Raw genomic sequence first — 20,105 nt, 5'->3', positions numbered from 1 at the left:
CACGTCCGATTCCCGAGATACAGCGAGTGCAGAGCCTGCGAGTATGAGCTCGCGCGCTGCAACACAAGATATGCTCGCGCGCGCGTTACATACTCGAGAGCGCGCGCGGGACGGCGTAAAGCACGTAGCATTTACGCTATACGTATACACGGTAGAATTAACAAGAGCGAAGAAATCTAACTAACGAGTTATACGTGATGCTGTGTGTGAGTGTGGGTGTGTGTGTGTGCATGCCCGAGCGTATGTGACTCGCCGCGCGCGTTATTTTACTTAACAAGCTTTGAGCTCTTTACATGGCATAACTTTATAATTGATATTTATTTTTTTCGAGCGATATCGTTAATTATAAATTTGCGCGCGCGAGTACGATTGTGACGAGGTGGCGAATAAAAAATGTAAAAATACCCTCGACGTATGAGCTCGCAGCTATGAAGATATCGATTTCTCGAGCAACGAAACGTAATTCGAGTATTATTAAATACGTAGAAAGAAGAAGTAATGTAACAACGCGCAAGCTCGCTCACTCGCAACGCATGTTTATTATCCTAGCTCTGCGCAGAGAGCAACATTTTCGATGACACGCGCGGAATCAGTCTCGAAGATAAAATATTACATACGACATCGTATAGCCGACGTCTCCGCGAAGCGCAACGCATCGCGTACTTCTCAGGTTTGCGATGCAGGGCTTTTACTTTCTTTTTTTTTTTTTTTGTACTACAACTGTCGCACGGATATCAATGAAACTCGCTCGCATCGCTCGGTGCGCGTGCGCGCGGTAACTCATTTATCTCGCAGTTAATCGCACGGAACGCGATAAAAGCGGAGAGACGAGCAGAGAATCGGACCGCGGGAAAACAAAAGAGCTTATGAAGTATTGCGATATTGAAGTCGTCGCAGCTCCGAAGAGAACGAGAGAAAAAAGTACGTCGGTTGACTTCGGTGCACGCGTGAGCGCGTCCTGTGTGTACAACGTAATTTAGATTATAGCGACATTTGTCTAAATCAGCTGCAACATCTGACATTCATTCAAATATTCATTTCGTTTTTTCTGACGTGAAAAATTTGGGCATTTTTTATTAATAATATGTACATATTGTTATTAACTATCACCTTGTCCTCAGCAGAAGTAATCCTTCTATTAATAAATGAGTCAAAGTCTCTTATTAGCACGCGATCGATCAATTCAAATTGACCTATCTGTCAAAAATTCAGTATTCGACTGAACGTTCACCATCCGTAGCTCTAGGGAAGTAGTGAAAAAATCCTCTGCTGATCGTTGCATAAAAAGGTGTAAATCGAAGTAGCCGCAATAAATGCGAGATCTCGCTTTTTTCAATATACGAAATTTTGTCTAATGAAAAAGGTGAGCAGCAAAATGGGTAAAAAATGATGTAAGGTTAAACAGTACACAAAATTGTTATAAGTAAACACAATTATATTGACACAATTCATAATTCAATTGCAGAAAAAATTTGCGTACAATTGTTCACAACATTGTTCAAATAATATAAAAACTTCTAATTACTTCTTAAAGGAAGTACACGTCATTCGTCGCGGAACTATTAAGTCCACGTGAGCAATTCCAGAGTCCGATCTCCAAAATCTTCAATTAGAGTGGTAAAAAATGAAAACAAACAATTTGTTTTGCAAATTGCTTTTAATCAAAAATTTGATAGGTAAAAAGATGTAAGCCCCTAGATAACCGAAATTATCATGAAAAAATGTTTAGCATTATTTTACTCAAAAGATATTGAATTAAGAATAAAATTTTATAGAACGAAAGTGTCTTAAAATTAATCAAGAATTATGATTAAATTTTTTACAAATTTTGAATGTTAATTTTGATCATCAACGAGTTAAAGTCTTTATACAGCTAATATTTATGACATTTTTGGAATTAATACCATTTCTAATAAGACTCTTAAAAGTAACTACCATTTGTCAATACCCGCGTACAAACGAATTTTCCTATTCATTTTTTTTAACTCTGCAATTGAAGTTTTTTTTAGAATTGCTTGTATGAATGAAATAATTTCGAGCCATTGCTGTAAGTAATAAATTATTTATAAGATAAAAATTAATTATCATTTCACATGATATTATATGCTGCTACACATATTGGCGAAATATTGAGAAAAGGCGCTTGAAATTTATCCATATTCATTAGTCGCGAGTCAAACGTTTGTTCGCGTTTGCTTTAGTTTTTTGTTTGTCAGATAAACGCTTATATCTGCAAATCAAACAATTATAGCACTTGTCCAAAAGTTTGTCTTTGTGAATTTTCTTTATTATTTTTCGGTGTCTGTTTAAATCCGATGAAGGCCTAGATTTCTTTTTGCTCTCTTTACTTGCATCATCTTTGCGAAATTTATGAACTAATTCTTGGTGCCTTATCAAATGGCTTTGTATTCCAAATGTCTTGTCGCACTTGTCACATGCATAATTTTTGCAGACTTCATTGACTATTTTTTGGTGTGTAATCGTATTGATTTGATTCTCAAATTTCTCTTCGTTCTTATCACAAGCGAAATTTATGCGTTCTTCGTGTACTGGCTTTTGGTTGTTGATCAAATTTCTTGAATCTATGAATTTTTGGTCGCACTTGGCACTTGCATAATCTTTGCGATCTTCGTGAGCTCTCAGGTGCAAGATCAAATTCCCTTTTTGTCCGAATATCTTCTCGCAATGGTTGCATGCGTAATCTTTGCGAAGTTCGTGTACTGCTTTTTGGTGTTGGAACAAAACTGCCTTATGTCCGAATTTTTTCTCGCATTTGTCGCATCCGTAATCTTTGCGACCCTCGTGTACTGTCCTTTGGTGGACAAGTAAAAGTTGTTTATATCCAAATTTTTTTTCGCACCTTCCGCATGCATAATCTTTGCGACCGTCGTGAACTGTTTTTTGATGTTTCAATAAATTCGATTTCAGTCCAAATTTCTTCTCGCAATTGCCGCATGCGTAATCTTTGCGACCGTCGTGTACTGTATTTTGGTGGCAGAGAAAACCAATTTTTTGTGAAAATGTTTTATCACACTTGTCACAAGCGAAATCTTTGCGACCTTCATGCACTGTCTTGTGATGCTGAATCAGAATCCATTTATGTCCAAATTTCTTCTCACATTTGTCACATGCGTAATCTTTGCGACCCTCGTGAACTATCTTTTGGTGGACAAGCAAAGACGATTTCAATCCAAATTTACTATCACACTGGTCGCATGCGTAATCTTTGTGTCCGTCGTGTACTGTATTTTGGTGGTAGAGCAAACCTGATTTTTGTTTAAATTTCTTTTCGCACTTGTCACATGCGTAATCTTTGCGACCTTCATGGACTGTTTTTCGATGGATGAGCAAATTTGATTTTAGTCCAAATTTTTTCTCGCACTTGTCGCATGCGTAATCTTTGCGACCGTCGTGTACTATACTTTGGTGGTAGAGCAAACCTGATTTTTGTTTAAATTTCTTCTCGCACTTGTCGCATGCGTAATTTTTCCGATCTTCATGAACTGTTTTTTCAAGAGAAAGCAAATGCTCTTTGTATCCGAATTCTTTCCCGCCCTTGTCACATACATAATCTTTGCAATAATTGTCAATTTTGTCTCGGAGTGCTATCATGCTTGATTCTAGTGTAAATTTCTCTTGCCTAATATCATAATCTTGTTTTTTTTCGTCTGAAACAACAATTTCATGTTCACTTAAATGATATCTTGAGGTAACTTGATTGGATTTCTTTTCCCTTTCATCCATTTTGGTGCCAAAATTAAAAAATGGATCCGTATATTAAGTGTCACGAAAAATTAATAAGTAAAATTTATCTGTTAGTATGATGTTGTGTTTCGTCGTGAAAGATAAAACTCACACTAATTTGTTTAGCTAGGTGCTCGGTGTTCAAGAGACGTTTATGAACGTATTGTTTACAAGTAAGTCACATTCGTCTATATTTATGTATTGTCCTCATATATATAAGTCAAGGCAAAATTCTAGCTTAGTGACGATTTCTCGGCGGAGAAATTTTATAAAACCAAAAGCTTAAATAAAATAATGAAATATATTTTTAATTTCATTCATACAATAATATGGGTCAAATTTAAAATTTGTAACTAGTCTACGCGATGGGTTCTCAGGTTTAGACCAAATTCAAGTATCTTTCGTAAAATCAAAATTGATCTAAAACCTTAATTTTAGCTCTCAAATCTTAAGGGACACCAAGAATGCATGCAAATTTCCGTTTTCTATCGCACTGTTTCTGAACGCACAGTTGCTTTCAAAAATCTAAAAGAATGCCCGAAGGTATATTCTGATAATTTTTCCCTAAATCTTCACATGTCTTTTCGCTTAGTTAATTACGTAGGACCAATTGTGAAAGCAAATCCGTCGATTTAATCGATTTCATCGCGATTCCAATCTCCAATTTTAAAATTGTTCACGCTCTTCATTGTTTATCCATCGCGAGTCTAGGTTCATTCTTGCATTGAATCTGGGACTGCTTTTCCAAATATTTCCTTTAACGAAATCAAAATTCGTTATCTCGTGCATTGGCTTAATTTGGAATAATTTATTTTTTTTTGTAGTAAATACGAACTTCACTCGCACGCATCATACATTCGAATAACATAATATATAATTCGAAGCTCGTAATATCATCGGTGCCCGGCAAGTATTACAATAATACAATCGAATTCCGCACGCGAATAATTTCGCGTGGAGCGCAAATTTATTCTTAAGGGGAATTTATCCGTACGCGCGAGCGTCGTTCGTACACATCAATCCGCCGAAAAGTTTCAATTCGCAGCTATTTTGGCAGCGATAATACCCCGGGCCCGATTAACGAAATACATTATCGTATACATATACGCACGTGCGTACGCATTTGCGAAGCCAAAGGATCATCGACCTCGCGTAAACTTATTGAATTGTGTATACGTGTGCCCGCGGGGAGATTATTATCGCAACTCCATACTATTATGCCAGTTTGGGAATACGCGCGTCAAAAGCCAAAGCTCATGCGCGTGATTCGCGCGCGCGCCCGCGATAAAATTCACGTATCAGCAGCTGGGCCGAAATTAATCGAATCGAGCAATTTTTTGAAAACTTTCGTCGTTGATTAAGAGTCAACGATCGTGCGCGTAAAAGCCGATCGCGACTCAAAGTAGCCCCTGTGCGTGCCATGGAACTTTTTCGAGCTTCGAATATTACACGCGTCAGACACGCACGTGTTCATGCAAGGATCGTCGTCGTCGTCGTCGCTCGGCTGCTAGTAATATTGAAAAATATATGACGTACCATACATATAGGAAAGGAGCTTCTCGTACGGCAGCAAGCGAGAGTGAGCAGCGTGCGCAGTGACGCGTACTGCGCGCGATGCATAAATTTGCGTCGTCAAATACACACGTATAGGTAGAGCCGCACAGCGAGAGTATATTATACACTAGTGCATTTAATGTCATACGTGTATGTATGTACGTACCTCGTGATTTCCTCGATGAGCTTGCAGGGATCGGCGGCGTAGAACTTGACGCAGAAGTAGAGCGTGTGAGCGTCGGGGTTGAGATCACCCTTCTTGGCTTTGAGCTGCTTGCCAATCTTCTTACTCGGATCGAGCCATTGCTGTGTGCAGAAAATATATGCGATATGAAGTCAAGTAGGCGTGTTACCTATATAGTAGGTTCGTATTCAGATGTATACTTCCTACTACATACGAAGTTATTTATATATATAGAGAGAGTCGCGCAATTCAATCGTCGTCCACGCGCGTCGCAACGGGCCGAGCCCTACACCGTATACATAGGTATACGATGTAGGCCATGCACACAAATAGCCGGAAATTGTTTGCAAATTACACGAAAGCTCGGGCCAACGTTCGCTTCGAGTGTACGCGAGACTGCAGCGAGTGAGCGAGCGAGTAAATAGCTAATCAGAGTGGGCAGATATCTTTTATACCCTGTGCACGTATATATTTTGCGCGCGTCTAATAGTCGCGCGCACGCATCGCTCTCGCTCTCCGCTGCTCTCTTTCACTTCCAATTTCACTATTCGTGTACGGCGCGCGATAGAGACGTTTATTATGCCCCGCGGTACGGCGACCGATGCCAAATTGACAATTTACGCGTGCAGTCGCAAAAGCGTAATCGAAGGTCGTGAGTATTTTCTTCCCAGTGCTCCGATTGCGAGGAGGTATAATGTAGAGTTGCGGGCGTGTACGCGCCCTTTCTGCAGGCGGGCCGTATCGCGTACTTATTAATAATAGACATTTTTGCAATTGAGCAGCGACGAAACGTAATAATAAGCTTATCCGGAGTACATTGGTGCGAAACGGCGTTCGAAAAAAAAATAAATAATCGATCGAAGTGCCACTCACCGTCTGGTTCTCATGGTCGAGATATCGAAGACCGAAGTAAGCAGTCTCGAGCAAGTTCAGGTGTCGGAAGACTCTGTCCATCAACTCTTGGCCCAACGTTGAATTCTGAAACAGCATTTAAAAAATAGATGATAATTTGAACTTGTGATTGTTTAATATTTGATTATTTTGGTAATAAACGATATAACGATCATTTGAAGTGTTTTCAATTATTTATCCATAAATTGGATTTATTTTGTCTATATTCGTTACAATTATATTAAAAATGAAGTGTTCCTTAATACTGTTTCAAAAAATGTATGATAGTTTGAAACCACATTAATATGATAATATCACTTCGAGTCTCCAACACTAGATGGCGAGTACCTTTATCTACTAAAATCTGCTAGTGGCTAAGTTAAAGCAATGTATAAGAGACAAAACTGATTCTTTATTTTTTAATATAATGTTCTACTAGTTGTACTACTGTGCGCAACGTCGAAAAAATAATGAGTCGACTAGGATAATACTCCAAGCTGATCCACCAATGTACTACTGCGACAATTTTTATTGAAATAAAGTAAATAAATTGGGTACGTGACTCGCACATGCTCATCTCGATGGATTAAATTGCTCTTCGAAAACGATGCTCGGCATGGTGCACTGTAAATATTTCCAGCTCGTCATGTGCTCGCAAAAATTTACGTTTGACGCGCGCGACGACGACGACGACGACGGAGAGTGCGAAGTGGGATATATCAAAAGGAATAAAGGCGCGCAGCGCTACAGGCTATACATGAGTCGCCGAGCTCGCATCGCACGGGGTGATATATCACTCGCTCGTACATGTGACGATACAAAGCAAATCGGGATCTCAATTCGTGTCGTACGTTAAAGTATAAGTACTCGTTGGCTCGTACGTAGTACACACACACACACACACACACATACAATAGACACACATACTTACACAAACTCAGCGGAGTATTAAAGGCGTGCACCGTAGCGTCCCGTTATATACAGATATAGCAAATTGCAAGGATGTCTGTATACACACGATGCACCTCGACGTACATATACAGCCGAGTGCAGTAGCATCGTGTACCGAGTAGTCCCTTGGGTAAATGCGTACAGGGAGTAGTAGAAGTAGTGTGTAGTGGTAGAGCGCAGAGGCAAGAGAGAGTAGTGATATCGTCACGGCTCGCTGCTGTCCCTCTGGGAACCGGAAAACGATGATTTTAATCTCGCACTTGGCGCGCGACGAGCAACGAGTTTCCATATAATATACCCTTAGCTTTGCGTATGTGCTATATGCGCGCTACGTGTATCCGATTTTTTTTTTTTTTTTTTTGACGATACACGGCTACTGCCTGAATGCACATCCTTTTTTGTCCTGCGTCGAATCTGTTTCGTCAAAATTGTCGCGTCGTGCACAGCTGCTTCACGATGGAGATTTTTTCAAATATTCGGGCTCACATGGATCGCGTTATAGATAATTTTTGTTCTAAGATCGATTCGAAAAATATAAGGTACACATGATATGTATGTCAGGTATAAGAGTTGAGATGAGCTATATAGAACAAACGAAGGAAGACAAATTGGCATTTCTAATTAAAATTTGAAAGACATGATCAATGCGCTCATTAGTGACAAGTTCCGGATTTAATCACCAGATGTCATAATCGATTCCAAACGCGAAAAAATTAAATTTTGTATATTTATAAGTACGCCTGTGCACAGAGGTCCATTCTCCTTTAGAAGATTTTCCTTTAACATGATCTGCCCCTGCATGGGTGGTTATGTTTTAAACGCAATAATTAAATAAATACTTGTAATATGTTTGTAGAATATTATTCAAGGAATATCTTGAAAAATGAGGATGACCTCGACTTCTGACGGGCGAAAAAATTACAATACGAAACAGTCGTATAGCTGCGGCCCGTTTCATTATTAGGCCCAAACGAATTATTAAAATCTCCAGCGAGCGAGGATCTGTGTACAATTTGTGCCTATGCATAAATAGATATACCGCGTCCTGCAACCGCGCGAGCTCGTACGTGCGAATGCACGTGCACGCGCAACTTTATCACGCTCGCGAGAGCGCTGCTTTCGATGATCCGCACGCTGCGGGCTATTTATGTTTAATTAATATAAGATACGCTTCGCGCGCGCGCGTATACACGCGAGTACAGATAAATTATCCCCTTATTGCCCCGTGCGTATACGTGTGCTGCACTAGTCTACGTACACGAGCTTCCGATATTTGTTATACGCGCGTTAAAAGTCTATTTTATATATATATACATATTTAAACTCGAGCCTATTCGCCTCTCACGTGCCTGCGAATAATATACGAATGCAGATATAGGCAGATGCGTGTGTACAGTCCATGCGTAATATTTCATTTTATCGCTTGGAAAATACACTCATATGTATACGCGGCTACCATCGATAAGCGTGATGATGATGATGATGATGATGATGATGATGATGATGCTCGCCAGTGCATGTGCTGGCGCCTCGTATTGTGTGCACTGCACCAACGCGCGCGCACTGCATATTCGGAAATGCATATCGTGAAATAATCGCTGTTAAAAGCCTACTTGCGAGTGTAGGTGGTATACATTTGTGTATACGCGGTGGAAAAAAAACACCTCTGTATACGCGCGAGGATTCATTTCTTTTCGCGAATATTACATCGCTTCTGGCTGTTAAATAATAAAATTTCAATTTCCCCCTGGCCCCCCTCTGGCTTGCAGAAGAAAAAAAACGCGAAACGAAGAACGCGAACGCGAGCGGATAAAAATCTTATATCTTGTAGCACATGCACATCGAGCTCGCGTACGAGTCATCGCAACTTTTTGTTATTTTTTTCTTCATCGCGAATGTTGCGCGCGCGTGGCCTCGTTACAGAATCCACACGGGTTCGGAATGATAAACGCGAATATACTTGCACTTATTTATTTAATGCGCCGAGTTTTAAGCGTAATAAAAATAAAAAAAAAAAACAAGTAAGAAAGAAACGCGCGCGAGGCTGCCTTGGCGCTGCCCTTATAAACACGAAACTCGAGCTTGCAAGCTCGTCTCGCTCTAAGCCTTTAATACACGCATACATATATATAGTAACGGTATACACATAAAGGGAGCGCGCGACTGCGTACGCAGGTATGTCGGTATATGTGGTGGACAAAAAGGTTTGTTTCGCGCACGCCTCGGTTACGCTGGGATATAAAGTCGTCGCAGAGAGTAAAACAAGTAAAAAAAAAAAAAAAAAAAAAGAAGAAGAAGGAAAAAAAACGAGCGTAAATGGAAAAGCGAAAGACGAAGAAGATGTGGCACAGCGTCGTCGTCGTCGTCGTGCATGTATATAACACACACAGGATAGAGGTGCGTATGCATACATAAACACGTGCAAAACCTGGCGTGACTGCAGGCTTGACTCGTGAGCGAGCCTGACTGGCGGCGACTCGCGGAGGGTGAGAATTAAAGCTCGAGCGCTTATATGAAAGAGAGACCGTACAGAGAGTATATAAGGTATATATAGGAGCCTGCGTTGGCAAGCCAGGAGCAGCAGCAGTACAGCTATAGGGGGGGGCAAAATCGTTGTTGACGTGCAGGCAAAGACAAAAGAGCCGCACGACGACGACGACGACGATGACGACGCGAGGAGAAGCGCGTGCAAAAAGAATTGGCAACGCATATGCAGGAGAAGCGATGAAGCCCAAGAGAAAAAAGCTTGCGCGGATTTCTAGAAAGATTCGATGCGTACAATATACGTATAACTGCACGCTCGATCCTCGCAAGAGCTCGAGAGCTTTTAAATGAACAGGTCGGACAATTGGCCGCGGCAGTATATAAATCTATATAAGTACATACGAACTCAACTCAGCCGTGCCTCGTTTATAGAGCGAGACGACGAGCCTTGACGTGCGTTTTCGCGCCCGTACTCACTTACGTATGTTTTTCTCGCTTTGACCCCTTAGAGGACAGACATATATTATATATGATGTATATTGCGCGTCGTATGAAGCTCTCGACACCCCAAGCGAGCAGCAGCGCGCGATCCTTTTCTTCTTTTTTCTCTCCTCCTCTTCGGCTTCTTTTTTTTCTTTTTCATTCGCGTCATTGCTTTTGAAGAAGATTATTATTGATATACATACGAGTGTGCGGTGCGGTGCGGTGCAAACGTGTGTGCACGTGCGCGTGGGTGACATCGGCGCGATCCCTCCGCCGTATAGTTCACGTCGTCGTTGCCGCGTTAAACGATGAAAGCTCGCCTATGCGCGCATACGTGTATATAAAATATGATATATCCCAAAGACCTGATGAGATGTATAATAGCGCTCGGCTTTTATATTTCTTTCTTCGTGCTCTCTCGTCCCCTCCGTATTTTAGTGTGCGCGTTTAAAATGCTTATACGCGAGCGCAGTCAAGACGGATTAAATTCAAATGAATTGCATATGCCGCGCGGCGTATACGTATACAGAAGAGGGGAGAGAAGAGGCCTAGGCGTATGTCTCGCACCCAAACGAGAGTATAACGCATATACCGTATTATATCCGTTTACGCGAATCTGGACTCGTGCGCGTATTTAGACGCCACGGCGCGCAGTAGAGATTTACATGAAATTAAACCGATGCATGCGTACGCGCAAGCTCGTTTGCTCTCCTATTTTTAATGCACGCGGCTCTTTTAGCCTTTTTTTTTCTTCTTTTTTTTCTTTCTCTTCTCTCCTTTCTGTACCGCAATACTCGTCGTCGCGGCTGCGACGCGTACATAATATTATACTCTCGTAGAGAACGTGAATTTGGATACTTTGATTATAAAAGGTTTATGCGGTTTAGTGTGCTCGGCGCCATTTTTTATTTATTTATATCTACTTTTTTTCGAATCGTAGTGCGGTAATATACGCGTCTCCCGTCTCAAGTTGTTGGCTCAATTAAACGCTTTTCTATATGCATTAATAATTTTTTTCATTCGCAGGCAGGAGCAGCTGACAAATGCGCCACAAATGCACTTTTCATCTACGGCAGCTTGCCGACGGATATATTGCCAAGTGCACGTGCGCGAAATAACGTTAAACGCGCCTACCCGCGCAATATTTACAGATATCGCGCGCGGCTGCTCGAGTGTGTACCCGAGGCCCTTGGCGGAAGCCAAAAGAGCTTATAAATGAATTTCATCGATCTCGGGCTTGCAATGCGATATGCCCGCCTATATATGCGTGTTTCATAAGCAGCAATATACATGTAGAAGCAAGAGAGTGAGAGAGAAAGTCGAGCAATTTTTTCTCTGTTTTCCATCCTTGCCGTCGAAATAAATCTTTTAGCTCGGGTTTCCCGAGTAGCAACGAGAGAATTGATAGGTTTGCTCAGTGGCAAGCAATATTTAAAGCTGCGGAGAGATACATCCATATGGACGATTCTTTGTCAAATTGAATGGCTCAAAAATTTTCTCGATATTCTTGTACGAACTGGCCTGAGCTTTAATTACACGCAGTTTCACAATTTCGGTCCCCTTTTTCAAAATGAAAAAATCATAACACGAGAATCTTAATCGAACTTGATTTAAATTTTTGTCGTGAAAAAATTTACCAAGAACCTTTTGATTTTGTAGCGATAGACCGACAAGTCTTGAAGTGCAAACTTATAAAAAATTCGAAAGAGTCAAATATATTTTTTGAGGCATTCAAATAGGCAGAGATTCGACCGTATACCCTCTATCTGGCTGATCGTCTAGTTTCATCCAACCGGGAAACTACCATATTGGCAAATAAAATCTTTCTGCGGGATATGCTGTGTACATATGCAGCGAAAGGAAAATATTTTGTATACGGTTTTACATGAAAACACATACGAGCCGGAAACTTTTATTTTGTTAATTCGATCGCTATCGCCCCAAGAAGAAGTGGAAAAAAATTTATTTTTTCACTTGAATTAAAATACGACGGTGTTGGCGTGGTGACTATATATACACCCAGGACTTTTTTCGACAAGAAGCGTGTCAAGAACTTTTTTGCGCTGAAATTTTCCGAAATATACAGCGAATACGATAAATTAAAAATGAAAAAAAAAATTTTCATGCCCGCCGGTAAGGTATATAACGTTTTGTAACTTCGTACGCTGGCTGGACTTATTTTACATGCACGGAATTTTTTTAACCTTGCCGCAACTAATTAAAAGCATACCTACCCGCGCCGTGCCCTCACCACGTTTCACGTAATGTATTCTACCCAATATAGCTACTGTACGTAAAACCGCACGTATGTGTACAAAACAAATCAAAATTTTTTCGCTTCCGTTTCTCTGCCTTTTTTTCTACAGATAGCGAGTAATTTTTGCTGATTTCGCACGGCTTGTGCCAGACATACGAATATGAAGTGTGGATATTTCCCAAGCTTCAGTAAAAAAGGATCCGAGTATATTCTATCTTGTGTCGAGGCATAACTTCGGTCGATCTCGCGAGGTAAAGGCTACTTTCGTCATTGCGTGAATTTTCCTGGTTCACCAAATCAAGCTACCCCTACTCCAATACGCCATATCATTGTACATCGTACGTAAATCGAATTAATTGATTTGACTAAACCAAAATTTTTTTATGAAATTTTGTTGATGTTTCACTATCAATATTTATACACAGCGCATGTTGACTTATAAAATAAGTATACTTCATTAAAAAAATGCAATACATAGCAGATTCGCCGAGATCAAAGGTGATGTCACAATGAGCTTTCTGATTCCATCAACAGATGGCGTATCGTAAACTCGCAAGTGGCAACACAACTTTCTGAATAGTATATAAGTACGGAACACGTCGCTCGAAATCCACATGAGAATTAATTCAATCAATTTCTCGATAAAATACATATTTATTAACCCATTTACGTTACACCATTAACTACCTCCTCAGGGGCTTTTTAATTTATTTGTAAATAATAAAAGCTCACAATTGTTATCACAAGTTTTAGTTTTAAGGCAATCGCAATTGTTTTGGCACGCTAATACTATGTATTTAATAATACCTACATTTTCAGTCCCGTCTTAAATAAATTTTACAACTGATGACTTTTTTTTCTTCTTATTGCTGTAGTTTGCTGTTTCATATAAAATCTTATTTTTGATTAATCTGTTGAAAAAAAACAACTCTTTATCGTAATTTATTAAATTGAAAACTTCGTAACATTTATTGTCTTTATATGGGCATCCAACTACGTGTACATTTGAAGAAATGTTGTGCACTTTTCTCCGAAATTTTGTCCTATTTTCAATTTTTTTACATTTCATAATTGATTGAAGTATTGTACTCTTACTATAATCGGATTTTTGAAATGTAAAAATGGAAAGTAAGATACATAGAGAACAGGTTTGATTAACTCACAGTAACACACTGGTTTGATTTTTATTTATCTCAATGGTTCCAATTAGGTTGAATTAATTTTATCAATTACGTTTGCTCTACAACAAATAGATATGCCAGCTTTTTAACGGACGAGTGAATGTAGGTGCAGCCCGATGCTGCAGTAGACACGCAGCTCGCTTCTTCACCATACAGCTCGGTAAAAAAGTCATGCGTGTAAAGTGTGAAATATTGTGAAATTTTCTCCAAAATTTTGTTCTATTTTCAATTTTTTTACAAAATATTTCAACTTCACTTTTTAATGTTTTCATATACCATAACATTCAAATGGAAGAACAAATTTGAAGTTCAGGTTTGTTTGATCCATGCATAACATTTTTCAAGATTTTCATTAACTACTTCGATTTTAAAATTGGAACAAAAAGTCTTGAAATAGTCTTTTTCGACGAGAAAAAAAACATCTTTATAAGATTTCGGAAACGTTTCAGTGAAAATCAATTGTTGCACGTCTCAAAAACATCTCTAAACATCTCACTGAGGCTCACAATTGATACATACTCAAAAAGACCTTAAAAAAATCTTTTTTTTTACTAGGTTTATACTGTCGGACCTGTCTCCGAAAAATGGCCGCCAAACCGCGCAAAAGCCGGCCGGACTGTTGCGTCACCCTGATGAAAATGATGTGCACGCCGGTGCAGAGATGAACGTGACGACGGTGGCGATGATGATGATGAACCCCCAGCTTCTGGAGCGTAGGCACGGGGTTAGCTCGTGTGCAATACGCGTAAATGATCCCGAACGAGACCTCCACGCGTCAGGCAGGACGAGGTCAAAATTTTTCGCTTCTCAATAATCCAAGTTGGATATCTTTCCGTTGACGAAGTTTCCTCGAGTTGAGCGTGTTCAGGTTCGGCAGCCGCTGACCGATGAAAACGTTTACTTCTCCTTGCTCGATCCGATGTTGGGTGATCGATGTACTGCTTTTCCTGGCCAGCGAAAAGCAGCGACTCCGTTGACGAGAAGCAAAGATGGCGACGACGGGCGAACTCCAGTTGACGAGCCAAAATTTTCACTCACGTGAATTTATTTTTAAGTTGGAAATTAACAGGGGGTCACCGTAAAGCTCGAACTGTTCAGTCGGGTTTACCAGATGTCGGACCCGCGACTTTGGACCCGAGGAAGACGTGTTGGGTAAAGAAAAGATATACTTTGGTCTCGTTGAAACGACTTTATTACGGAGCGCCGTGCAAGCGTCCGTTGGCTCTGACTGCTCGGAGTAATCTGAAGTGCGCGGAGCGCGCTTACAATGTATCTTGCGTTGACTATGGGCGCGTGCGTATATGTGGTGTCACTGACGCAAGTGACCGCGTCGCTACAATACCTTCTATGTTTTCAAAAATGCTTACTCCAGAAAAAAAAAATGAAATAAACTCTTACAATAAAAAATATATGTTGATATTTAGTAACAATAGCCATCGATAGTAATAGAAGGAACAAAAAATATAGGTATTATACACTCGTATTGCAAGTTTGTTGCACCTACACGTACAGCGATATCTTTTAAGACGCAAAGAAAAGTGAATTTTTTCGACGTTGCATTTAGTACACATCGTTACTTTTGGCCCTGCAAACTCGTGTTTGGTCGGCTTACACACTGAGCTTTGGGTAACTCCGGCAGTGTGAACAATCACGAAGAGCACGAATACGACGCTGAAATGAACGAAAGGCACATACACATACGACGACAACGATGGGGCGCGCTTCATCCTGCGGAACGTGCGAAAAGAGTCAAGCTCACATAGCCTAATATCACGTCTTGCGCTTCAAAAGCTGCTTCTTCTTCGTCTTTCTCTTTTTACTTCTTTTTCTACACGCTTAGGCCAACGTCTTTGTAGTCGTCTGTGTTGTATATTATATGTATAGAAATAAAAAGAAGATTATTTATTTCTATATGAATTGACTTTATTCAATTGATGCGTCTTGATAAGACTGATGAGAATAGAAACCTTGACAGGTGAATTATTAATATCATTACATATGCATATTATGTGCAATGTACATTGTACATTGTACACATAGTTTAGTTGCGCGCGAGCAAACGTATCTTCCAACTAAGATGATACAAGCGATGACAGCGTGCACGCAAACTATCTTAGCGCGCAGAACTACGTGTATTTACTACAATATTGCATTCGAGCTTGCTTCTTTTTTCTCACTTTTCTTCACGAGTGTAAATTTATCTTCGCAAAAACAAAAAGACGCCGGGTATCGCTACATTATAGCCATGTATACATCCACTGAAAAGTTAAGCTTGCGTCAAATCTAGTGCGCTATACACGTCAAAACAAGGTAGAAACAGAAAAAAGTCAGATAAATAAAATAAAATGTCTCGCTTGCGCGTGTATCGCGTATGCGTACGTTTAGGCCAGACGCGTGCTTGTCTACAACGCAAATATACGCATGCGAGAGTATTTTATGTATATACACAAATGAAACTTATACGCGCGGGTGGTTGCGCGTATGATATATACGTACGGTGATATACATATTATAATAGGAAAACGAAAGGGAAAGCGTAAAGAGCCACGCGCGCATCATCGTGGATACGTAGTCGAGTCGAGTCATCGTGTGTGCAGTGATATGCGCTTACAGTGTGTGTGTGTGTGTGTGCAGGGGTGCATCTCGCGCCCTCGGCAGACGTTATATAGCCAGGCTACACAGGCCGTAGACCCCTCTCCAACCTACCCTTGCGCCGCCGCCGCTGTCCAGCCTCTCTCTCTCTCTCTCACTCGCTATAGGGTACACACTCACTCTCAGCTTGTGCCTGTACCCAAGTTGCATTCGAGCTTATGTATATTGCGAGTGTGTGAGTGAGTGAGTGAGCGAGAGCTGAAAGAGCAAGGAGACACGAGGGAGAGAGAGAGAACTCTTTGCAAGCTTCGTAAGGTACGAAACAATGCCACGAGCAGCGGCAGTACACAGCTGCACGAGCCCTTTTCTCCCTCGCTCTCGGGATAGTAGACTGCTGCTGCTGCTGCTGCTGCTGCCAGGCGTGGGCGAGCGCGCGTTTCTTTTCGCTGAAAACGACATGCGCGACTCGAACGGAAGAGAAAAAGAGAGAGAGAGAGAATGAGAAAGAGACTGCACGAAAGCTCCAAGTTTCTTTCTTTTTTTTTTACTTTTTTTACGCAAATTTTGTGCATCTAACTCGCACACCTACGCTCGAGGAACGATTACACGTGCCCCGCGCGTATTATACACTATGTATAAAAAATTATACGCTTCTTCTGCTGTGTTTTTTTTTCGTGTACCCTCTGTGCTTTACCTCCTTTTTTTTGTCAACGGACTCGCTGATTGCTTTATCAAAAAAGGAAAAGAGGTAAAAAAGTGCACGCAGCAGCCCCACGGCCCGGGTTTTACGGGGCACTAGCGAAACAGCTCGCGACGTTTGACGTATTATATATAGAGACGCGCGGAGACGCTTGCGCCTCTCTTGCGCGAGGGCACCTCCGACTCCGACGCATTGTTCCACGTTTTTATTGTAACGGCGCGCGCGCGCTCGACCGGTCGTGAAATCGTCGTCGTCGTCGTCGTCGTCGTGGACGGGCAGCAGCGACGTCATACAGCGATTATAATGAAGCGACGGCCCAGGTACACTTTTTTATTCCTCGAAACTCGGTAAATATCCGCGTAAATGCGTACACACAGAGCTGAGTATAGTAATACACGAAAGATACATGTTGGTCACTAGGCGTCGCGATTCAACTCGTCGTTTCTTTTCTTCGTATTATTCATTAGCCTCGGTAAGACCCTATATAATGTATGCAGGAGGATCGACGTGTCGTGCGTCGTTTTTGCGTCTCTCTCTACACGTATACGCCAGGCATAACAAAGGTAATAATACGACATAATGCACGCGTACGAGGCATAAGATAAAGAGTAATAAGGGAATTTGTGCGCGGGTATGTAGCGGAGATTTTTGTACCTAGTTTTTTTGCGGCAGCAGCGGCACGCCAGACCTTATTATATATGTTTTACTCGGTGGCTAAATTACTTTGGCAACTGTCGAGCAGCTTTGCGTTATATACGTACACACGTAGCTATACAGCAGGGGTACGTATAGCGACGACGGCAGAAAGGGCTGCTGTTGGCTGCTGCTGCTGCTGCTGTGCAGATCGTCGTCGGCCCAGGTACTTTGCCTCCCTCTACTGTCCCTCTCTCTCTCTCTTACTCTACCCATCTCTCAGCAGCTTTTCTACGTCACACAGCGCCGTCGCTGCTGCCGCCGCGATAATAGGACGTATTACACGAAAATCCGCGGGCTTTCATTTTCCGGGATTGTAAAGTCTAGCGCTGCGGACAGGTTACTCATTAATATTCATGCAGACATTAAGAGGTCGACTTCTTTCCACCGGCTTCTCTCTCTCTCTCACTCATTTTCCCCCCATGCGCCGCACACTATATACGCCGCGGAGCGATGACAAATTCACCCCCCTTGTTACAATATATATATCACACGGTATACCGCTATATACGCGCAGCACACGCTATATAACGCTTATGGCTGAGTTTATCGGAGCTTTTTATCGCGTTATAACTCGACACGGCCGCGGCACGGAGCTTGCACACGAGCGCGTATAATTTCGACCGAGCGGAGCTTTTTTTTCCTGTATACACGCGCGGCACACGTAGCCGAGGCTCGTGCTGACCACAGCGGTTCCCGATTCTTTCGGCTGGTACCGCGTGGAAGCGTATATTAAGTGTTTATACTCGCCACGCATATGTACATAATAATATATAAACGATATAAAAGCGATCTCGGGCCGCTGCTGCCGCTTGTGTGTACAATATTATGATAGCCGTATATACGTACAAACACGTATCCGAGCGAGACGCTAGTCCGCCGGCCCGAGGTATAAACGAAATATTATTGCGTGCCGGGCAGCAGCGGCAGCAACGTGGATATCCGTAATACGTGTATATAAACTTTGTTGCTCTGATCCGAGGTCAAAGCCAAGAATGGTCAGACAGAGAGAGAGAGGGTATAGTTTAAACGAGTAACTTTTTTCAGATTTTTATTGCCTCGCAGCCAAATAGCAGCAGTAGCAGCAGCAACGTCGGTTTTCGAGCTGTTTCTCTCGATAAAAGTATACGCGCGCCTGTACACTTTGCCTCTGCTTCCTGTCCCTTCCACCCTCGCCGCTCTTATATGAAGCTTTTTTTCCAACCTGTCTGCCCGATACTATAGGTATATATTATACGTACGCGCCGATACATGGTTAGCCGTAATTTTTGTACTTTTATTTTCCCTCTCGCTCTTTCTTCGACAAACGTAAATTTACGCGCTCGCGCTAGCTACTATACTCCGAGTGCAAAAAGCTCGAAGAAATTTACCTTTTGGGAAAATATCCATCCGTACGCGAGACCTAAAAGTTACCGTAGAAATATACAAGCTTCGTACGTATAGCTTAAAGCAGCTCCGATGTGCTCATACATATGTGCATGGAGTACAGTGTAACAGGGTGCTAAGCGATCTGTGCGCTGCAGCGAGGGGCTGTGCGCAGGTAGCAAGCAGCTACCTACACCTACCTACTGCTATAATATACAATGTATGCACGCAGACTCTGCTGCTGCAGTGCGCTGTAGAGCGTTAACGCAGGGTTGTAAGCCCGCGGGTTCGCTACACCCACTCGACGTATTGAATTCCGACACGCCGTATGGAGTACGTAGAGGTGTGTAATTCAGATCGAACCGTGCGCCGAGCCACCCAATCAATATATACGTATATATGTAGAGGAGCGAGGAGGCCCGCGCGCAGTTGCAATTGAAAAATTCGATACGTCGCGTCGTCGTCGTCGTCTCGTCTCGCATACGTTACAGCGCACAGCTATATACTGCATCGTTGTCGTGCACACATATAGCCACCTACACATTCGCACTTACGTAGCGCATGTAAGCTCGCTTACTACGTGTACATGAACGCGAGAAAGACATAGCGAGTGACTCGACGCCTTCGCGCCTTGCTTCGTGTGCATATATATAATATATAGCGCCCGAGCTTTTTTGAGTGCTGCGCGCGCGACTATAGTAGGTAGGTAGTAGGTAAATGTAAAAAGAGGCACGAGGCGCTTTCGAGCGCGAAAATATATAATGCACGGGTTTTTCACCGAGCGCTCATAGCCCCCCGGTCTCCGTGTAGATGTATATTATACGCGAGACTTTGTTCGCGGCTCTCTCCGAGCTAGAAGCTGAGCGAGGCAAAGAGATCGCGTCGACTGAAATGAAAAAAGAAGGCGCGGAAAAGCTCGTGCACACGCGATAGCGATCGTACATACGCGCGTCTTTTTCTCGCGTCTCGCGTATACGTACGGCTCATCTGCGCGCGGGCGTATCACGCGTGCATACATATAGCTGT

At 42.0% G+C, this 20,105-nt stretch overlaps 1 protein-coding gene across 1 annotated transcript in view; it reads right to left on the bottom strand.

The window, feature by feature from the left end:
- The window catches only part of LOC106656602 (band 4.1-like protein 4), a 68,618-nt gene that overhangs the window by 15,425 nt on the left and 33,088 nt on the right, over window positions 1-20,105 (bottom strand). The window contains exons 2-3 of the mRNA XM_023463252.1: window positions 6,356-6,460; window positions 5,465-5,604 (exon numbers count right to left, since the gene is read on the bottom strand). Coding sequence (XP_023319020.1) covers window positions 5,465-5,604; window positions 6,356-6,460 — 245 coding nt within the window. The remainder of the gene's footprint in view (window positions 1-5,464; window positions 5,605-6,355; window positions 6,461-20,105) is intronic.

Source organism: Trichogramma pretiosum, unplaced genomic scaffold (assembly GCF_000599845.2).
Source record: "Trichogramma pretiosum strain Unisexual culture from Peru unplaced genomic scaffold, Tpre_2.0 scaffold41, whole genome shotgun sequence".
Classification (NCBI taxonomy): domain Eukaryota; kingdom Metazoa; phylum Arthropoda; class Insecta; order Hymenoptera; family Trichogrammatidae; genus Trichogramma; species Trichogramma pretiosum.
The sequence above is the reverse complement of the archived record's forward strand: the minus strand, read 5'-3'. Positions and strand labels throughout refer to the sequence as shown.